Source organism: Puntigrus tetrazona, chromosome 1 (genome assembly GCF_018831695.1).
Source record: "Puntigrus tetrazona isolate hp1 chromosome 1, ASM1883169v1, whole genome shotgun sequence".
Lineage (NCBI taxonomy): Eukaryota > Metazoa > Chordata > Actinopteri > Cypriniformes > Cyprinidae > Puntigrus > Puntigrus tetrazona.
Genome location: NC_056699.1, coordinates 7,391,223 through 7,413,140, shown reverse-complemented (window position 1 = coordinate 7,413,140; position 21,918 = coordinate 7,391,223). Strand labels below are relative to the sequence as shown.

Sequence of the window (21,918 nt, the reverse complement as noted above, 5' to 3'; positions counted from 1 at the left end):
TGAACTCCATATGAACAACATCCAGTGCCCATTAAATATCTCGGGGCTTATCCTTTTCTCTATCTCCCTTGTCTTACCGCTTGTTTGCTTGTCTGATTCGCATTTCCTGCCCTAAAAGCTCTTCCATATTGAAGTCAGAGTATAGGCTATTTAGTTCCTAATGGTTCCTCCTCTTTCACCTTGAGACTGTGTATGCGTACATGCATTAGTCTGTAAAAGTGTCCAGTAATCAAAACGAACCCACTCGTTGAAATGTCGACAAAAGAGCTCTATATATTTAAATGTGGACAGTCACCCATGACTGGACTTTATTGACATTACATGGTGGCTCATGCATTAAAACATTGAGCTCCTCTGTTTGAAGATTATTGTAGGCTTTGGCCAGCGTTTCGGAGGTCTGCCATTGCGTCAGGATTTGGTGTGGAGAAACTGTGCACTTACATAAACGAATAATGTCAAAAAATCCTCATCTTTGTCATTATTTGAGCTGGTACGACATCACTTCTATTTTCAGATGTTGTTTAAATTATTGAGGTTGAGCAGTGCTGAAGAGTCGGCTAACAGCAGTTCCAAAGTGTGCGACCCCAACGGTGTCGTTCCACCTGGACTTTTCATTGCGTTTTATGCTTGTATAATGGAAATGATAACTTCACCGTAAAAGTACTGTAAGCAGAGACTCCTATACTGTGTAGTTAAAGGGATAGGTCATTTAAAAATACATTTTCTCATTTACTCATCCTCATGTTGTTCCAAACCCGAATGTTCCCAGATGTTCATCTAAAGAACATGAAGAAACTTTGAATACAGGAAAAGTGCTTGCTCTTGCTCTTTCAAGCTTCTGCTTCTGAAAGCACCATAAAAGGGTCATTAATGTAATTCTTACAACTTGCAGCCATGATGTATATCATTTTTATACTTTTCTGTCACCCTTTCAAATTTCATATGTTTTCGGATTTGGCTGAGAAGCCTTTAAATAGTATTTTACATTTTAAATACAATTTTGTGGAATATATTTTTTCAAACCTGTGTCAGAGTTCTCATTGTGGCAGCCCGCTCCTTATAGGGTGACAACATGGCATGCCTTGCTCGTTGTTCTCATAAATCCGCATGCCCCTTGCAGAATATAGTATATATGTAGCTTCCTAAGTGCAATACCAAATGAAAAAACAAGATCTTTGAACAAATTAAGTAAAAATACACATTGTGTTCAAACGTTTACACCATTGGAAATGCTTCCAATTTAAAGAAGATGCTGGAAAACCAGAAAATGTGCAGGAGCTGGAGGATTTTTCTGAAGAACATCAGGCAGTCGAACTGCTCAGGACCAACAAGGGTCTCATGAACAATTATCAGAATTATCAGAACAGAAAATCATCCATGAAACACGTCAAATCAGTTGGTGGAGGCTCTCTATTGCTTTAACGCACTGGAGGCATTTGATCCGAAACGTCTGTATCCATACCCCACTGGTGATATATGTAAAATAAAACGAAAAGAAAAGAGCATTTCATGTGAGTGGCGATAATGGTCTTCTATTATTTTAATGAAACGTGACACGTGTAAGCAGCTCTCTGTATTTGATTTTCTGTTTCCCTGCTTTACTTTTGGAAAAGGCCTTTCAGGAACGGTTTGCTTCTCCGGGGAGCTCTGACAGACAGGATTGTAATTCCGTTCAGGCTTTCCGCAGGTTCTCTGGGTGTGGCTCATCTAGTTGTGGCGGTGACACTTCTGTTATGGTGACTAAAGTGCGGAGCTCTTAGTGCTTTTAAAAACTTGCCTCATATAAAGGTGTGATTGTGTCATGTGTGTGTGAACATTTGAAAGCACTATTGACGTTTCTCACAAGAGCTCTATTGAACACAGACCATAGAGGAACATGAAAGCCCACTCTCCCTTCTTTTCTTATTCATTTTGTTGTGTTTTTCTTTAGCAAGTCTTTTTTCCCTGCCCTCGAGAGAGATAAAAATATCGGTTCAGAAAGTGGCAAAAACCTCAGATAATGTAAGTGGACGTGCGCGCGTGTTTGTGCATGTTCATTTTTCATTGTGTCCAGTGATGTATTGATTTGTGAACGTGCGCTGAAAGGAGTAATTATCACATTGCCCTCTCTCCGATGAGACCATCCGGAACTAAAATAATAAAATGCTCATGTGCTTTCGTTAGTACTTTACCTTGAGCAATTTTACAAATAAGCCGATGGATTTGGTACAGGTCAGCCTGAGATTAAAAAAAGGGAAAATAAATCATAAGTGGACAGTCTTGTTGACCATTGTGTTTTGTGTGTTTCTCTTTTGGTTTCAGAGCAATAACACTGGACAATCAGCTTGTGGTTTTGGGGACAGCGGCAGCAGATGCGGGTCGGTATTATGTTCAGGCCGTTAACGAACGTAACGGGGAAAACAAAACCAGCCCGTCCATTTACCTGAGTATAGCAAGTAAGTTTATGCAACATTTACTATACATATATAGAACTATGAGTGGTGTCAAACAATTAATCACATCCAAAATAAGTTTTGTCTAGATTATATATGCGTGTAATATAAATACAAACACAAGCATGCATTATATTTTTGAAGAAAAACATGTCATGTTTATATATTAAATATATTTATATATAATATATATATACATGTATATAAACATTTTCTAATTATATACTCTATGTGTGGGCTTGTATTTATACTAAAAATATACACAGTGCACAATAAATGTACACAGTATACACATAAATATATCATGTGAACTTTTAATTTGAATGTGATTAATCGCCATGGACAGCATTAAAAAATGTTTTTCCAATGCATGATGTCTACTGGAAGTGTATGTAATTTCATTATAACTTAGATCTTACATTCAAATAGTTCAAAAGCTACTGAAAAAAATAGGAATAACTGTATTTAAACGTTCAACGCATACTATTTACGTATTTGAAGAACAGTCGAATAGTCATTAAACTCTACAATTCATATTTTTGCTTTTATGTGTGTAAATATATATTATGATTCTACTGATCATATGTTAATGACTTTAAGTTTTTTAATCTGCTAATGAGTAAAATGTCGCTTGGAATTAATGCGAATATGTGATTAAGGTTAACTTGTCATCTCTGTTGCATTAAGACATTTGTGAAATTAAGAAAATGATCAGTTAAATGTCACAGCTGATATGCAAAACAGGCCTATCAGAGACCAGGATGGTAAATGTTATGCAGTTACATTGATTTGTAGGCTGTCAGTGGCTGTATAAAGCAAAATGGTCAGATATTAGATTAGATATGTTCTTTTGGGTTCATTTGTTGTGTGATTGTAATGTGAAATGGTAATTTTTTGTTCAGATCAGCTCTGGGACAAAATATTGACTTTTTTTTCAAGTAGATGTGCTTTTAAATTAAACATATTGAACCTCCCTTTCACCTTTCACATTTTCAGCCATCTCATTTCTTTATATTGTCAGTTCGCTGTAGAAACATTAGCGCGTGTTGTGTGGCGCATTTTGCAGTTTGTTTTTATAGTACATTAATTCCGTCTTTTCACTGGGAGTGAAGGAGAAAGTTGTTTTTGCTCCCAATTAAAACCAGATTTTTTCATACCTTTCTGTTTAAACAACCAGCCACTTTTTAAAGCGGAATGACATGAAAGTACCACGCAGAAAACCTTTATAAATCTCATTTCAAATGAATGTAAAACTAAAAGAACAAAAGGGTAGGGAAAGTGTTCCATGTGAAAATCGTCTCTTTAAGTCATTAGTTTCTCTGCAGTGTTTTAGGGGACATGAGGTTTACGACTGTCAGTCAAATCCACCATTTGGAGAAATGTCATTTTTTCTAATCAAAAATTTAAAGGAAAGGAGATGTTGAAAGTAGTTTAAAGGATCTGAAACTCCACAAACAGAGTGTTGAGTTGAATGAATATGACAAGGACATAAGGAGGGGAAAGAACAAAGAAATGATGAGTAGAAAGCTGACAGCATGATGGATTAAAAAAAAAAAAAAAAATAAATATATATATATATATATATATATATATATATATATATATATATATATATATATATATATATATATATATATATATATATATATATATATATATTTATAAAACATATATATATTATTATTATTATTATTATTATTATTATTATTATTATTATTATTATTATTTAATTGGCTTATTATATGCCCTTTAATTTTTGTATTTAAGAAGTTGATGAGCTTTTAGGGGAGCTCTTTGGTTGCTGGTATATTAAAATTTAAACAGGCCCACAGCAGGACTTTTACAAATCAGAAAGTACGTTCCTGTATTTAAAAGCCTTGCATGTGATGTGTTTGTTGATATCACTGTTTGGTTTTTGTTTCAAAATTTGTGTTGGAGATGGATAGGACAGCACGAAAATAGATGTTTCTATGTCTAATAGAAACACAATTCAACTTAATTTAGTAAATGAAGCATTGGATCTCTTGAGATCTTTTGTTTTTGTTGCAGTAATAGTGGATTAATGCAAAATAAATTTCCTTCATATACCCAGCACATACTGTAGATACTGCTTTTGATATCATGGACACAATCCCAGTCAGGCATAGCAGTTGGTTTGAACTGGTTTGAGTTAGTCATGTACTAGCTCCTGCTCAGAGCAAGCTCACAACCAGCTTAAACCAGCTGCCGTGCTTCAGATCATACCTAACCAGCACATGCTGTTTTTTTCAACAAGCATATTCATAGTCACTTGCATGCATGTATCAACATTAATATTAATATTTTGAGGCATGTCCCCACAGTGTTCAGCTGAAACCTACTCGACTGGATAAGAGACAGGTGGCGTCATAAAGTCAGGATGTTAGAACAACGAACCTTGAAGTCGAGCCTCTCATATAACTCGCACGCACACCTTTCATAGTGTCACTGCGAGTAAGCACATGCGAATCGATGTAACCATGGAAATAAAGGCTCGCATGTCACTTTATTTGACTTTTTTAGCATCTCATGCTGTCTTCTGTGAGTATAAGTGTGTGGTTTCGTGTATGACTCATCTCTCGACATGTTGTCTGTGGTGAAGTGAGGCTGAGCGGGAAGAGAGAGTAGGCATCCATCTGGACCAGAGGATGGAAACCAGACGATGACATCTGGAGAGAAGAGAGAGAGAGAGAGAGAGAGAGAGAGAGAGAGAGAAGCATCTCATTAATATTTGTAGGTGTTCACATTTAAATTGTGGTTTTAGCAGGCACGTATTGAAACAGTTTAAATAGAAAACTATTAGTAGTTTACAGAGCCATCGGAGAGTACATGAGCAGAATATGACAGGCTTTAAAGGCTTTCAGTTGTTTATGAATCCTTAGACGTTTGAGCGATTTTAAATTCATGCAATTTAAAGGTTGATTTCACTGTATTTATAAGAAATTGATTTAATAACAGTTAATGGGTTTGCCTAATTTGATATAAGATTTCATTCTGTTCTGTGTAATTCTATATTTGATACATCTTTAGCTTTGGCTATAATTAACTCACGTAAAGAGCACAAATGACTTTTAATTAGTCCCATTTTGATTTAATTTATAAGCTTGCAGTTTAAATGTTTTTTTTCACAAAGTTTCTTTATCATTTAAACGAAACACTGAATGGAAGTATTGTCTGAGTATTTCCAGTAACTTGTTCTCCACTGATGAGAGCCTTCTTCCAAAAATTCCAGACGTACCGTCATTCAGATCAAAAGTACCAAATTCACATTAGGCAAATTGGAAAGTTTGAAATAAAATAAATCAAAAGTAAGGTTGTACAGTTAATCTAATGCAATATGAACTGGTTTCTTTGAATAGTAAAGCACAAAAGACTAGCTGTTTAAATATGAATATACACAGAAACGCAAAGGTCCTCACAACTTCATAAAGTAGCAATAATATTATTAGTACTACAATGATGAAATCTTTATTTATAAGTCATTTCTAAGATTTCCTTTCATTTTAACAGTAAACAGCACTATATTCGCTAAAGAAAATGAAACAAATTGTAAATTTTAGTTTGATTAACTTTAAAATTGTAATAAATCATAAATCCACAACAATTTGAATGAAATCACAGAATTCCTGAATAAACTAGTGAACACACACACAAACAAACAAATAAATAAAATCAGGGGAATATTATTGTTTAAAAAAATTACATCAATTACATTTACATAAAATTACATCAATTTCAATTAGATAAAATTCTTTTGTTAAATAAAGTTCTATAAATTAGACGTGCATTTCGATCACTACAGATAGAAATGAGATCACTTAAGAGAAAACTTAAGAAAAAGGAAAATGCTGAGTCAGCAGGCCATACAGGTCATAAAATGTGGTTCATACCGCGTCTTATTCTGAACAAGAACCACCCACAGATGGAAGTTGTTGTTTTTTTCAGCTGCAGGTTGATCTGGATCTGGGTGATCTGTGGGCGGCTAAATCACTAATATGAGATTCTTGTCAATGATGCGTGCACCCGCTTAAACAAACATTTAGAAGTATTTTGACAGTCTATGTCTCTTGTTCTTTCTGTTTACATTGTTTGTTAGTGCTTGCGTGCCAGATGTTGATTATGCACGGTTTAAAACTAAATTCATCAGACACTTGTCCCTGGTGTCATATGCATTTTTAATTGTCTCACAGAATCTCTGTTCCTGCCTCTCTGTATCTCTAGAGATACCACCAGTACCTTTCTAGCTCTCCTTTTCTTTGTTCAAGGCCATCTTTTAAAAGGTATCTTTTCCATGTTAATTTAAGTTTTTGTCTTAACTAGCTTTGACAGCGACACTCGAAATATATGTCCGCAACGTCGCTGCCGGAGGAACAGCATACTGTACAAACTATATGACAGCAGATAATCTCAGGTGATTATGTGCTTTATTTAAAGTTTAATATGTCCAGTATGAGTTTAAATATCATGTCACATGACAGTCTACTTAAATAAATGAATAACCGGTAAAACTGTGAACTCACTGTGAACCAGTGGCTGTATTCCATAAGAGAGATGATATTAGTCACTCAGTATGTTTATTTAATAATGTTAAAAAGGTTTAATATTTATGGATTGGATTATAAACGTATCCATTTTGTTGCGAGAGCAGTGTGCTTTCAGAGGGAGCCCGTGCACGCACGCTTCTGATTGGCTGTGATACATCCAAAATTGCTTGTCGCTGGAATTTTGCCACGTTGCGTGTCGTTTGGACATGGTGTTATGTTTTCATGTGTCCAAACTTCAAAATTAATTCATCAGTATACTTGTCATTTTTAAATTTTAGTTTTACATCACTAAAATAATTTTCTTGCGTCAGAAAAGTGTTTTAATGATTTTGGAACCCCTCATGCTGATTAAAAAAATAGCAAAACAGTAATGTTGTGAAATAAAAAAAACCCACATATATTTTAATATACATTAAAATGTAATTAATTACTGTGATGCAAAGCTGAATTTTCAACATCATTAGTCCAGTCTTCAGTCTTGAGTAATCCTTAAGTAAGTTACGATTTTAACTTAATTGCAGTGTATTTAAAAAAAAATAAAATTCTAACCTCACTGGCTGACATGATTTTCTGCCATGGGTTATGTTAGTGCTGTTTCTATGAGAATATAGCAGATTCCATCCTTAATCAGCAAAACCTTTCAAAAGCCTCCACTAACTGTGAAGACTGTAATCCATTCGAGTTTATTATTGTCCTAAACATCTAATCCTCAGATTAAAACATATCCAGATCAGGATTAACACATCTGGAAAATTACATACTCATTAATCTTTAGATGAGATTTGTGGCCAACGGTTATTTACAGCCATCTCTGGATTTGGTGTTTTATATATTGCTTCAGCCACAGTGTTTTTAAAAGGATTTTTTGATTAATCTGTAAGTATTATACAGCCCCGGTTTTCTGTTTCAATCAAATCAAATCAAATGGAACGATTTGACGAAAGGCAGGCCTGCTGTGATGGTGAGTGATGGGTGATGATAGTGTTATGGAACAGAAGGTGTAATGATGAAGTATAGTAACATCAGAAGCAGGCAGCCGAGCTTTATGTTGTTGCTGATCATGCATGAATGCTCAAATCAAATCTGGCCACATAAACATGTCTCAAATGGCAGTACGTTATTTATTTTTGCTGATTCCACAATCAAAACCGTAAAGTATATGTAATGAATCATCTAATTGGTTATGTACAGCGCAGTGTGATCCGAAAGTCAAAAATGCTTCTGTTTTGCATTCCTTTCAAATTGACAAATTATTATGCTGCTAATGATGTAACATTTTGTCAAGAAAATGTCAGGGACTCTGCAAAACCTGATGAGCCATTAAAACATCTGACCTTTACAAAGAAGTTAAAATATGGTCAGTGTCCCAAATTTGATCAGTAACCTGATCATAGTAGTGCAAAATCTTAAATATTTCTTCATTTATATTGTACATTTTCAAAATTCCAAGTTGTTTGTTTATATCCAGTATGGAAATAAATTCATGCAAAGGTCCCCACCTATATTTATATAAACAAATATGCATCCTTTATACATTAATGTATTTTGCTTTTGGAATTTTATGAACTTTTAAACAACGCTATCATATTTATACTTTAATTAATATGCTTTAATTACATGATTAGCACCAATTCTCATGTGTCACCACAAAAAAATGGTGGAAATGATACAGTAAAAAATGGTTATCGGTAAATTTTTACATGAAAAAATGTTCTCAGAATTCCCTGCATTGCATTTTGCAAGTTTGTTGGAATTGTTTTTTCTTTAAAATCAAAGTTTCTGCTTTGTTTTTCTTAAAAGTTATGTTTTTATTAGGTTTGGAAGTTACATCTAATGTTGTTAAATTAAAGCTCATTGCATATTTCAGTTTAATGATGGTGTTTAGATTTCAGTAGTTTAATAGGTTGGCATATTAACGTTACATTAGTTGATGAAATTACGGTGTTTAACTGTAAACTTTAACTGTAAAGCCGTAAAAAAACAAAACTGTAGAATTTTTACTGTAGAATTTCTGCAACCACAGCTGCCAGTTTTTTACTGTAAATTTTACAGAATTTTTTTTAATAGTGTTATATAGTTATATAGTGGATTATGATATACACTATAATAGTCTTTATACAATCCTTATTGATAGTGGTACCAAACATATTATATGCAGTAGTAGGTAACCTGCAAGTATTTTGTTAGCTATTTCAGCTTATTGCATCTTCACGTCTGCCTGCCTTTGAGTGTTTGTCAGGATGTTCTCAATAAAAGGAGTTGACTTTGCTGTTGCTTCAGAAGGTGAAGTTTAAAAGACATTCATTCTGTCGTTTCTCTTCTGGAAATCTACTGTATGTCAGTATCTATCACAGTCAAATTTAAACAACCTCCCTCCTCAAAAAATTCACCACTGGAAAGTTTCCTCCCAATTTGTCTGTTGAAGATTGTTATTTGTTTTTCAACTTATAACAAGGTTCATTACATTTCAGATTTATATGCAGCTTTTAAAATCTTTTGAATTCCTTGTAGGATAAGAGGATGGAAATACTGATTTTAGTCAGTTTGGTATATTTAGACTATGTTTGCAAATTGGCATGAAAATAATAATTATCATCAGCAAAACTCTTACTTTTGGTCATTATTAAAAACAAAACTAAATTGGAATTCCTGCTCATTTTTAATTTGACAACACCTAAATTTATGTAGTGATGAAATAGCCTACTAACTACTACAAAAGGTGTTTCTGGTTTATGTGTCTTTAACTATGCATTATGATATAAACGCCCAGTCAGCAAGTGCGTGTGTGTGGGTTTTTTTCTATCCAATTAAGATATTTGGAACCCGATGGTGTTTTGGACCCAAACCGTTTTCATTGTATGGACAAAAACTGATATTGGAGTGAGTTAATGTTTATTTTTGGGTGAACTGTTCTGTTAAAGCTGCAGTCCATAAGTTCTGCCTCCGTGTCTCCATCTATGTTTGAAAGCCTGGAGTTGCAGCGGTGTGTTATTTTGCTTGTGTGGGTTTTGAGTCAGCATGGCTCCGGTGCTGATGAATCTGTGGTTTGAGGAGTATGTGTAGCTGTCAGTCACCACATCAAGTGAATCCTGTACTTAGTCACAGATTCTAGCCTACGTCTTGGAATATGTGACTCAAATAAAAATTTTCACCTTATATTGTCATCTGAACAAGTAAGTAACAAGTCTGCAACGCTTGTTCTGACCAACTGAGGAAAAAAGCATTACAATTAATAAGGCTACCAATGGTTATTAATCTAACACTCAGTTAGCTCACATCACATCAAACCATGCTAATTATTATTATTGTTATACTTTATTCTCAAATTATTTATGATAACAACACCAGCATTAGAATAGTGTGTATTAGCATTTCAAATGAATGTAATATACATTGTCATTGTGTCCCTGACATTCTTTTAACCCAAAAAGCTAATGTTCTCTTCCAACTGGTTGTCTTTAAAATACAAATCTTGTTTAATCAGAAGCATATTAAAGCTGCAGTATTATTTAAATTTCATTCACATATGTTTCATAATCCTTTCCTTAATTACAATCCGCTTTCAAAATAATTGTTTGACATTTAATTATTCTAGATGCTGTGAGAAAACTATAAACGATGCACCCATAGACTGCAAAAAATATGGACGTAGTCCATGATGTCACCTGTAGGTTTTTGAAGCGTTTTTGAAGCTTAAAGTGGGCGGAGCTGGTTGTCGCCATTTTGGAATCGCATCCCTGTCGTACAATCGAAAATGGGCATATAGGCAGGAACTGGTTGATGAAACCATGCCCCTTTGTTCAATGGTTGTGACAACAGCGGCAATCCACCTGTCACTCAAGCTGCCACACCCTTTATTATGCCGAACTTTAAAACTTAATATAATTTAAACAGAAATTGTCATGAAGTGCAAAATTTGCTGTATAGGCCAAAACGTTTTGTTTTGCACTTTTTGTACCGGGCTGTAAAATTATTTTTTTCTGCATATTAGCATTCCTTTGGAGCCAGCCTCTAGTGGCCAGTCTATTAATTGCAGTTTTATTCAATTCCGTGTTGGTTTCACAAGAAAGATCGGGAGGTTGCGGCTTGGATGCACCACTTGCAGGACTCATGTGATGTAGCCAGGACAGCTTCTTTGTGTTTACAGAAGCAACTTAATGATGCAGTGCAGTTTTTGCTCTTATTTCCAGCAAAAACCTACCCATGTAAATCGGCTAAAGTAAGGCAATTGTTTTGAATATTAACTGGTTATGTACTTCAAATATTGATTCTAGATCATTTTTAACCAAAAAAGGTTATGGACTGCAGCTTTAAGCTTGATGGAAAATATAATTCCCGTCAGCAAAATGTTAGGGAAACTTTGACATTTCAGTGAAATTTGGCTGGCAAAAGGTCTATTGTCATAATGTAGCATAGTGATGTATGAATCATAGCTCACACAAAAGTCACTTTCAAACCAAGCAACTTCCAAATTTGCATAACCAACTTGAACCTGACGTAAAATATCTCCCCCCTTGAGCTAAACTGAATTCCCACTGAAATGACTCAATTCTGACAGCATAAAAATTGCTTGATACTCAAACTACGGTATATTTTTGGAGCAGCTATACAGCTATTTGCTTGTATACTTGCTATATCTGTACCGAGTTTGAATATTTCCTCATCTCTAGTTCACTCACGATGTCCAATCATAGGTTACGCAATTAGCAGTTGGACATATTCTTGTTTCACACTGGTGAGCTGTTAATTATTTTGTACATTTGACAGGCTATAATAGGCCGATCCTACAAGCACCTTGAGAATCAATGTTAGTGTGTGTCGTCCTCCCTCTCCTCTTCTCCTCGTCTACATGTGTTGTCATGAAATAAAGTCCATCCTTGAAGACATTTACTCACCTCGTTTCAACGTGAAGGTTTTTTCCTGTCATTTTCAATTACAGGCACAAGGCTGTGTTGATTCGGTGTGTGTGTGTGTGTGTGTGTGTGTATATGTCCGTCTGTTTGTGTGTGACCTCTGCGGGGTCTTGTCTTTGCCAGTTAGAACACGCAGGCCAAAATTTTATCTCGCAATGGCAGCCGACTCACACAACATGAGCCAAAGTCTCCTTCAAGAGAATTAACCAAATCATTAGAGATAAAGAAAGAACGAGAGAGGGGGGAGGGAGAGGGAGACAGACTTATTAATGTCTGAGTAGTTTACTGAAAGGTCTCTGCCTCCCTCTGTACCGTCCACTAAAGATGTTTGGGTCTTTTTCTCTGTTCATATTGTGGAGGTTTGTAAGTGTGTGTTTTTGGGCCCGAGTGATACAATTGTTATAATTCACATTGTAGACTGTTCTGCTGTAAACCTACTGAGCCGCTTTGCAGCGTACTGTCTACATAGGCAGCTGACTTCTGAAAGAACCGAAAAGAAACCAGAGAAGTGAGAGATTTTGGATGCTATACAAAAACAGCAGCTCTTCATGCCTCACACATAGCAGTTTGATTTTAGCATCTTTCTAAGCTCAGTGCTTCAATAATCATTGTTAAAATAATAGTTGAAAATTCTGTCATCATTTACTCACCCTCGAGTAGTTCCAAACCTGTATGAATTTCTTTTTTCTGTCAAACACAAACACGAAAAGTTTGTAACCAGGCTGTTTTGGGTCACCATTGACTTTCATAGTAGAAAAAATCTATACTATGGAATTCAATGGTGAACTATTCTTTTAAGTAATGCTTTAATAAGCATCCATACTATAATCCATACTATTTGGTATAATGTAAATGTATTGAATTATTTTTATTTTTTATTTCATGTTTTAATTTTAGTCCTTTTTATTTCCAAATGGCAAGAGAACTCCTATATTCCATTAGAGTTTCCCTTTAAAAATACACTAATGCCCTGCCACAGTTATATAAGGTGTTGTGTTCAGGATCTTTTTAGTGATAGTGTTGTTTAAGGATCTGGACTTCTAACATAAAGTCTGCAGAATGGATTTCAAAGAAACCTACTGGAATCACAATGCCTTTCTGTTATCGTTGTGCATTTGAGTGTGTCATTTAAATCCATTGCTCCAGGGCAACTCATGCAGTTAGTCTGAACTCTTCTATAAAAAAGTGCCTGTTAAATAACTAGTGACTACAAAAAATGAGGTATACCGCAGTTATACGTGGGAGAGAAAGTCTTATTTCTTGTATTAGGAAGGCTTTTAAAGACCCCATGGAATTTGAAAAATGGACTTTTGTGGCTTTTAGTCCTTGCCATTTAGCTTTGATGCCATCTGTATGCTAGCGTAGCCTGCGCCTAGAAGTTGACAAAATGAACTTTGAGCTGTTATCAGGATTTATTCCTACCTCACACTCTGTCAAGTCTGAAGCAATTTATCTCCCATATTAAACTCCATTGGGCCTCAGCCTTGAAGGTTTTCAATACGTGCGTGTGCATGAGATTGTTTGTAGAAGAAGAGTATTTGTATCAAGTTGTTTGTTTGTATTTACTCGTCCTCCCTTCACGATGTGGATTTACACTAGAACCCTTTTATTTGAATGTGTCTAATTTGACGTGTCCCTGAGTCGAGCTGCCTGTGAGTCACTCCTGCAGCTAGACAGTAAACTGGATTAATTCATGTTTGTCAGCGTGCTTCATAGCGGTGGCATCCTGAGCCTCTGTAATCCACATTCAGCGGTCTACATGAGGACACAAACTACCGTTGGAAAGTTTGGGGTCAGTTTTTGATGTGTTTAGCTGCCATTACTACAGTCTTCAGTGTCACATGAGCCTTCATTCTAACATGCTGATTTGGTTCTCAAGAAACATGCTGCTTAACATTTCCGATGCATTTTTTCAGGATTCTTTGGTGAATAGAAAAACGGCATTTATTTGAAATAGTGTCTTTGTAAAATTATGAAAGTCTGTTACTTTTAACTCGTAATGAATCAGTTTAATACATTTTTTTTATCTGTAGTGTGTTTAACTGAGTGCTGAATGAATGGAGTGAATGAGCAAACGAGTGAGTAAGTAAAGCAGTTGATATGAAGTGAGTAAATTAGTGAGTCAACCTTTTTCCATGCCATGAAGGAATTGCCCAGCCATCCATGTTTTCACTGTTTTATGGTAGGGGCACTATTATGCATTACTTGAAATAGTACAAAAACTAGATGCAAAAACGAGCAAAACAGAAGAAGAAATAAGCGATAAAAGAGTGAAACGTTGAACTCGTTAAGAGGTGTAGGACTGCAAGCTTTGAGAGTTTTAATGGACTTGATCTGTGTTTTGACCATCGTTCTTAATTCGAACCAGATCTTCGACAAAAGTCTTTGACAAAAAGACTTCTTCTAAATGAACAAAAGATGACTTCTTAATCGCCTATTGGATGAATGTGTGAATGAGTGAGTGAATAAGTTAATGGAATAGTTTACTGAAAAATTAAAAATCCTGCCATTGCATTTTTTTAAGTTTTGGCAACCACAAAGTTGACGGTAACCACTGAATTTCAAAGTATGGGAAAAAACGAAACAAACCATGAAAGTCAATGGCTATACTGGTTTGTAACAAACTTGAGGATGAGTACATGATGACAGGAAGTTCTTTTTTGAGCAAACTATTTTTTTATTAAGCAGTAAAGTGAGTGAATTGGTGTGCTAAAGAAATAGTAAAATGAAAATACTGAAATGAAAATAATACCTCCGTTCACCTTCAGAACATAAAGAAAGATGATTTTTATGAAATCCGAGAGCTTTCTGACCCTCCACAGACAACAAGGGCACTGTGATTAATGAGAATTGGCATTTCTTGGGTGGACTAACCCTTTAAGAAGTAAGAGAGTGATTCACTGTAAATAAAGGAACAAAATGTATAAGTAAACAAATGAGTGAACAAGTTAAAAATGAATCCACAAATGAGCGTGACTCTTAAATCGCCTGCTGTTGTTTTTAAATTTAAAGGCTCTCAACTGTTGTTTACTCACTTGGCTTTACTCTGAGTAACAGACCTCATGACCCAATTACCCGAGTCTAACCACACAACGTTAAACTGCTCGGAGATACTGAGATATCTTCAGATCTCACATCACACTCTAACCTTCACAGATATATAGCTGTAATGAGTTTGACTGGAGGACTGTTTGAGCACGTGCATTTGCTGAAGGTAGATCTGTGGTATCACTCAGTCATATTGAGAGCCCTCAGAGACTCACCTCTTTAATTTGGTCCGCTGTGGCTGGATGAGTTTGACACTTTTAATTAATTAATGCCGTTACACGTCGCTTAACATGCACGTTAAGAGGTCAGATATGAAAGCGCTGCTCATAGTGTATAAGTTTCAGATATTTTGTGTGCAGAGCTGGCTCACTCAACACTACAGAACTAAAGGCCCTTTATGTTAAACGAGCTATTATACATTAATATATTTATGCATTAGTGACCTGAGGTGAAACTCAGACGAAGACCATTTAACAAGACCAGACATGCTGTGACTAAAATAACTAGCTAATAGAGACTGCTAACTGTTCTTTCACCAAATTGTTCTCTACAGACAGCTAACCAGATCACACACTCAGACACATGGGACTTGAAATCATGTCCATGCCAATCCAATACCATGGAGTGTATAGCAGTTGTGATTCAAGACATTTGTTTTAGTGATGGATTGCTGAGTGCTTACCTTGTTTTGTGTCCTGAACAGATGTGTCAATTAATTATGCTGTCCTCACTGAAAGCAAACATGCTGCATTAAAGGAAAATATCACAGTCTATCAAAGCAGGACCAATTACTTTGGACTAAAAAAAGAAATTTCATTGTATTATTCATATTATGAATGTACTTTTTACTTTTTATATACAATGTCTATAATGTACAAAAGGATTTTTAGAGTAAATTTTTTTCCCTCCTTAACCACCCGTGACTGTCAGTTGCATCCTGAAACAACACATTTTGTATTTTCCTTACGGTTATATGGTTTATAAACTAGTTTTTAGGGTTTTTAGGGTTTTGCAAACTATGTGAATTTGGCTGACTTTTGACTTTTTTTAAAACTAAAAATAAAAAAGGACATAAGGACAGAAAATGACAGTCCATAAAAGCTGTTTTCATGATTAAAAAGCAAACCAGTTACACACTGTCTCATTTTGTGCAAATGTTCAGTTGACATTTGCAGCTGGTTAGGACACGGGTAATTACTAACATTTCAACCTCGTTCATGAAAAACCAGCAGAATGAATTTTAGTGCAAGTCATTTGTAAAACTTTATACTGATTTTGTGTTGCTACGAAAAATGCAATCGTTTCTCAAGCTTTTTGAATGAGGCTCATTGCACAAAATGGTTGCAAAACTCAAAACTAAACTAAAAAGTCGTCCTTTTTTACACTAGGCACTCAAGCTGAAACTAAACCGAAAGGACCGAAAGTTCTAGGTGAAGATGTTTCAAGTTTTTCTGATCGAGCAATTTGCCATTCACTGACAGTGTTCAAAGGTGATCTGTGAAGTTCTTTTGGGTCGTACTTCTTAATTAAGCGCCGTTCCTCCTGCATTCTTGGCATGATCAAAAGATCTCTGCCGGCAGAACAGGAAGATACGTTCGATTAAAATGAGCCCTGAAAGTATATTAATAGCTAAGTCTGTTAGCACTCTCAAGGGAACTGCTGAGATCCAGCTCTTATGAATTCATCCAGACACCAGGAAGACTACAAAAATAAGTCTCTGGCTTTTAGACTTATTTTCCTCACCCTTACCTGCTGCGGCCTGGAAGAATAAACTGGATTGACTCTAAGTGTGCGAATTACCTGACAAAAGCGAAAGGCAGCTCTGCTATTTGGTCCGTTGAGGGTAAGTGGAAAAATTGCCAGGAATTACACCTAGAGAGTGGACATCCCTCTCTTTCTCACTTGGCCTCTTTTTACCTCGCTTTCTTGTTCATTAAGGTGATTGACACTGGAACTGGAGAGGGTCAATAGGTGCTGGTGTGCAAAAGAGAAAGGAAAGAGATCTCTTTGCAATTTCTGTTTTGTCCCGGTTTCTCTCTCTTTATCTCTGTCTTGCATGCTGCTTTCACAGCGCAATCGGAGGATCGTTTTCTTTCTCAATACTTAAGTCAATCGAACAGAAAGCAGTACATCATGACCGCTGTAAAATTCTGTTATAACTGTGAGCCGTGCGTTTTTAAAAAAATGTTACAGACGAAATGGGGAGGGTATCAGTGTAATCCCACCAGATGTGTACTTTTTTGGTGTAGCCTAGTGGTGAAATGTCTGGTTTTTGTAACATAAATCAATACCATTCAGAGTGATTTATGCTTTTGAAAGTATCTTATGCCTACCAAGTCTGCCTTTATACTATCAAAAATGCGTTAAGAAGAAGTACAATAGTTCACTTTTGAATAGAAATAGGTTCAAGTTAAATTTTTATATATATTAACAAATAAATGCCTGTATTTATAAAAAAAAATACAGACCCTAGACTTTTGGTATGTTCCAGAATGCTAGCAATAATTGAATAAATTTTTAATAGTTAAGAGTCAAAATTCAAATCAGTATGAATTAGTATGAATTCCAGCCACCCCAAAAAAGAGAATATATTCTATCATCAATTACTCGCCCTCGTATGACTCCGTCTTATGCTGAACACAAAAGAAGATATCTGAAGAGTGTTAAGGTCAAAACAAAATGAAACTTTCATAAAACACATCATTTGTTAATGCGTTCCAAGAAGAAATTCAGGTTTGGAATTACATGAGGGTGAGAACATTTTAATGTTTTGGATGAACTATGCGTTTAAGTGAGTTCTAAATCAGATCAACAATCAGACAATGTTGTTTTAATCCCTTCATTCTAGATGATGAGAAAAACATGTTTACCCTTGCTGCTCCATATTTATTTAGATATTCATGAAGTGATGTCTGACTTCTTTGACTCCAAGAAATAAAGGAGGGAGGAATAGAAAGAGACGGTGAAAGAGGAAGAGAGAGACTGCCGGGGTTCATCTGTTTATTTCCTGATGTCTTATCTTCTCCTGTTCAATTACAGATCGTGAGATTAAGAGTGACAGATGATCAAAATAACATGTGCCTCCAATCCAAATATTATATGTAGTCATACGCATGTGGCTTCTGCTCATGCATGAACATGGCTTGTTTTCGAATGATCAGTTCCTCTCTCTTTCTCCCTCTCTCTCTCTCTCTCTCTCTCTCTCTCTCTCTCTCTCTCTCTCTCTCATGTATCTGATGCTGCTGGGGTTCCTCTGTCAGTTCCTGATGATGTAAATCTTTCATGACTTGTCTCTCATTCTCACTTCCTCCCTCACGCTCATCCTGTTCTTCTTCTTTCATCCGCTGTTTCTCGTGTCCTTTCTTCTCTCTCCGCTCTCCTCTGCTCTTCATTTGCCCCGCACATCATCTTCCTCCCCGAAACTTCATCACTCACTTTGTGCTTCGCCCTTGATCGTGTTTGTAAAGTTTTCAGGAGAAAATGGGTTGGAGAAGAAGCGAGAGGAATATCGCAAATGAGATTTCTTTAATATCTCAGTTGTACCTCCTGCGCATTAATGAGAGCAAACTTTCGCTTAAAGCAGAGCTGAGTTTTTCACACTATTTCATTGCCCGAGACAAAATTTGCAGGTTGTAAAAGATTTATTTCGATGTAAGGCAAAATCTGTTGTCTTGGATCGCATAATTGGCTGATAAATTGCCTTTGCGATGAATCTTAGCTGGCAATGTCACAGATTTTGGTTCGCATTCCTCCTACGACACCCTTCTAATGAATAACCAATTGGAGCACAGAAATTGATCGTGTGTGTGTAATCACAAACACAATGTGCACATTTTTGTATGCTCTGAATACCTGAATGACTTCATTCACTCAACAAAAATGTGCAGTGTAAAACAGGAGACTGCTGGGAATAATGTTTGCCATAATACAGAGAACCAATTTCCAGTGTCAAGTTATTCGGATGTGATTTTTGAAATACTTTTATGTGTCTAAACTGCAGAATTACTTTTCATAAAAATATTTTGTGATGTATGATCTGAATTATTGCCAAGAAGCTCGTTTGTCATAAAACGTTATCATTATTTATTCAACTTTATGTCATTTTAAACCCATATGAGTTCCTCAGACTACGCTATAAGAAAAATCAGTAAAGAAATGGACATTTTATATTAGATACTATTAGTTTTTTATTAGTCTTTTTATTTTATTTGCATTTTTAAATGTAATGTTTGTGAATTTTATTTGTGTAGTTATGTTTATTTTGTTAAAAAAATTTATATTGATAGGATATAATGCAGTCCATATGCACTGGAAAAAAAAAGTACAAAGAAGAATTGTAATAAATATGAAATTACTATTACTATTACTAGGTAGTACTATTACTATTACAATAGTACTACCTAGTAATTAATAGTAGTACTTAACAGTAATCATTTTCCTCCAACAATTTAGAAAGAAAAGAAATGTGTATATATATATATATATATATATATATATATATATATATATATATATATATATATATATATATATATATATATATATATGAACTTGAAAAACTATATTTTTATAGTATATATACATGTGCTTATTAACTATAATAAGCCAGCCTCAGATGTGCTAAAAGAATCATTAAGGTAACTAAATCATTAATTGCAATCAGTATCCAAACCACAATCATTATTAAATTCCCTTCCTAATCACCGTTGTGTCCTTGAGAGGGACATTTGTGTAACTTTAGAGGACAGGATTGGAAAACCCACATTGTGTCTAAGCATGTGTGCCACCACTAGGCCAGAGCTTACTGTTGAGATATTTTTATGCACAACTAGATTAAAAATGCATGTAATGAAGTCGTGTGACAACAATGCAGCGCAGCTTGTTTAGTTTGGAATGTTTATTATTTCATAATGTGTACTGTTTCACTTGCTATTCCTTGAGTTTTGGCAGTGTCAGGCGTTCTGGCAGTGTGACTGCTCCTACGACACCCGTCTAATGTAAAACCAATTAAAGCACAGCCGTTGCTGAGGTTGTCGTGTGAGACAGAGACAGTGAGAGGGAAATACATTCACTTAAATGCTAATACTAGCTTGCAGTGTGACAGGATGATGAGCTAACGATAAAGCTACCTACTTCTGAAAACTCTCTCTCATGTTATACTTCATATATGCACTGTATTTACACAATATTCTCACAGTACTATTTTTATGGACGGTATTATTTAGAAAGCATGCATTCATTTGAAATGTGTCAAGACTTGTATATTGTTTACAAAAAGAAAAACTATTAAAAATAAATTATTTGATTTTCTGTTTATATTCTATTTATTAAAGAATCCTGGGAAAAAATACATCGCAGATTTCACAGAAATATTAAGCAGCACAGCTGTTGATAATAACTTATGTTTCTTGAGCACCATATTCAGCATCACTATGTTAGAGCAAAAGGCATCTCAATATGAACTAAAATATTTCATATTTCTCATCCATCCAAATTATCTGAGACAATCCACCCATATATACATACATATAAAATATGCAAAATAAAATATACGAAAATACATATGTAAATCTTTACTTGATTTACTGTATGTGTGTGTATTCACGTATACATAATAAATATATATAGTACACATACATATATTATGTAGACAATGACTTTTAATCGCTTATGTGATTCATCATGATTAATCATTTGACAGCACTATTATATTTATATTTATTTATTTGTAGGTAGCTGAGATAGATACTTTAAACTTAATGAAATTCATTTGCATCGAAAAACTCATTCTCTGTGTGATACTGATCAAAATGCATCCCTTTGTTTATCTCTGTGTGTGCTTACTCTCATTTGTACAGTCTGCACCTCATTTTCTAGGTTTAAGTGAAAACAGGAAGCCAATAAGTGTGGTGTTTCCATTAAGGGCAGGTCAAGGGGCAGCAAATTCCCATAATTACATGTCGCAGGATGATAAAATCATGGCAGGTGTGAAAGAGGAGCCAAGAACAGTGAAGCTATTGTTTTGGGGGGGGCTTAAAGTTTGACGATATATGAGTTTTTTGGTGAAAAGAATGATTTTTTTCTGATTTCTTTTTTTTTTCTTTCTCTGCTCTCTGTGACCCGATGAGCAGTAAACAAGAGGAATCGTGGTTCCCTTGGTAAGACACTCTAATGAACTCTTAAAGCTTGTAATCTTCACTCTTCTTCCTCCTTTCTCTCTCGTTCACTCGCCCTCTTCTCCTGTCTCCTTCCTCTGATGACATCAGATGATCATCTGCTTTGAGATTTTGAATTATGAAGTGAACATTCGTCCTCTTGGCATTTCCCTTTCTGATTGCCCAGAAGATGAGACACGGGGCTGTGTTCAGATTTATAGGCTGCAGAAAGCATTTTGAACAGGGTTAGATGGAGAACAATGATGAGAACAGAAGCAATAAGGTTTTAGTTCTACAAAAAAAACTGTGTAAGGCAGCACAAATACTGCAGATCACTAAAAGACAGATATACTGAGCACAAAAGAATAGGCACACAAAAATGTACTTTTTAAAAAAAATTATTTACTTGTAATTTACTTGTGAAAATGCAAGTTTTGAATTCTACATGTGACAAAAGCATATAAAGGATTAACATATAATGTTGTAATTGATTTAATTGATTAACCAAATGCTTAAAATCAAATGAATTCATTAGCAAAATAATCCTTGGTTGCAGCTCTGTAAATAATTAAGTAATCAAGTAATTGTCACAAAAGCCATGTAGTGTATACATAAAATACTTTCATTTCCTTAGCAACAATTTTGTTTCAGTTATTCAGAAGAATATTTTATTTTACTTTATTTTATTTTATATTATTGACAACCGAAAGTTAAGATTTTTTTTCAATGAAATTCATTTAGAATATTATGAGTAGCCAAACGTACTAGAATAAGAATCGTTATTATTCAGTGTATACCCGGTTTGCAG

The 21,918-nt window shown here is 35.0% G+C and overlaps 1 protein-coding gene and 1 long non-coding RNA gene across 5 annotated transcripts in view; one reads left to right on the top strand and one right to left on the bottom strand.

The window, feature by feature from the left end:
- The window catches only part of sdk1b (sidekick cell adhesion molecule 1b), a 167,320-nt gene that overhangs the window by 72,517 nt on the left and 72,885 nt on the right, over positions 1-21,918 (top strand). For 2 of the 4 annotated variants that reach the window (XM_043253963.1, XM_043246711.1), the window contains exons 6-7: positions 2,302-2,435; positions 21,087-21,113. In XM_043253963.1, the coding sequence (XP_043109898.1) occupies positions 2,302-2,435; positions 21,087-21,113 (161 nt within the window). The remainder of the gene's footprint in view (positions 1-2,301; positions 2,436-21,086; positions 21,114-21,918) is intronic. The other 2 variants (XM_043220344.1, XM_043261425.1) reach the window with 1 other exon arrangement.
- LOC122330513 lies at positions 4,938-12,010 on the bottom strand. Its single transcript, XR_006248615.1, has 2 exons — positions 11,890-12,010; positions 4,938-5,119 (listed from the first exon to the last, which is right to left on the bottom strand). It is a non-coding gene; the product is annotated as an uncharacterized LOC122330513 (long non-coding RNA).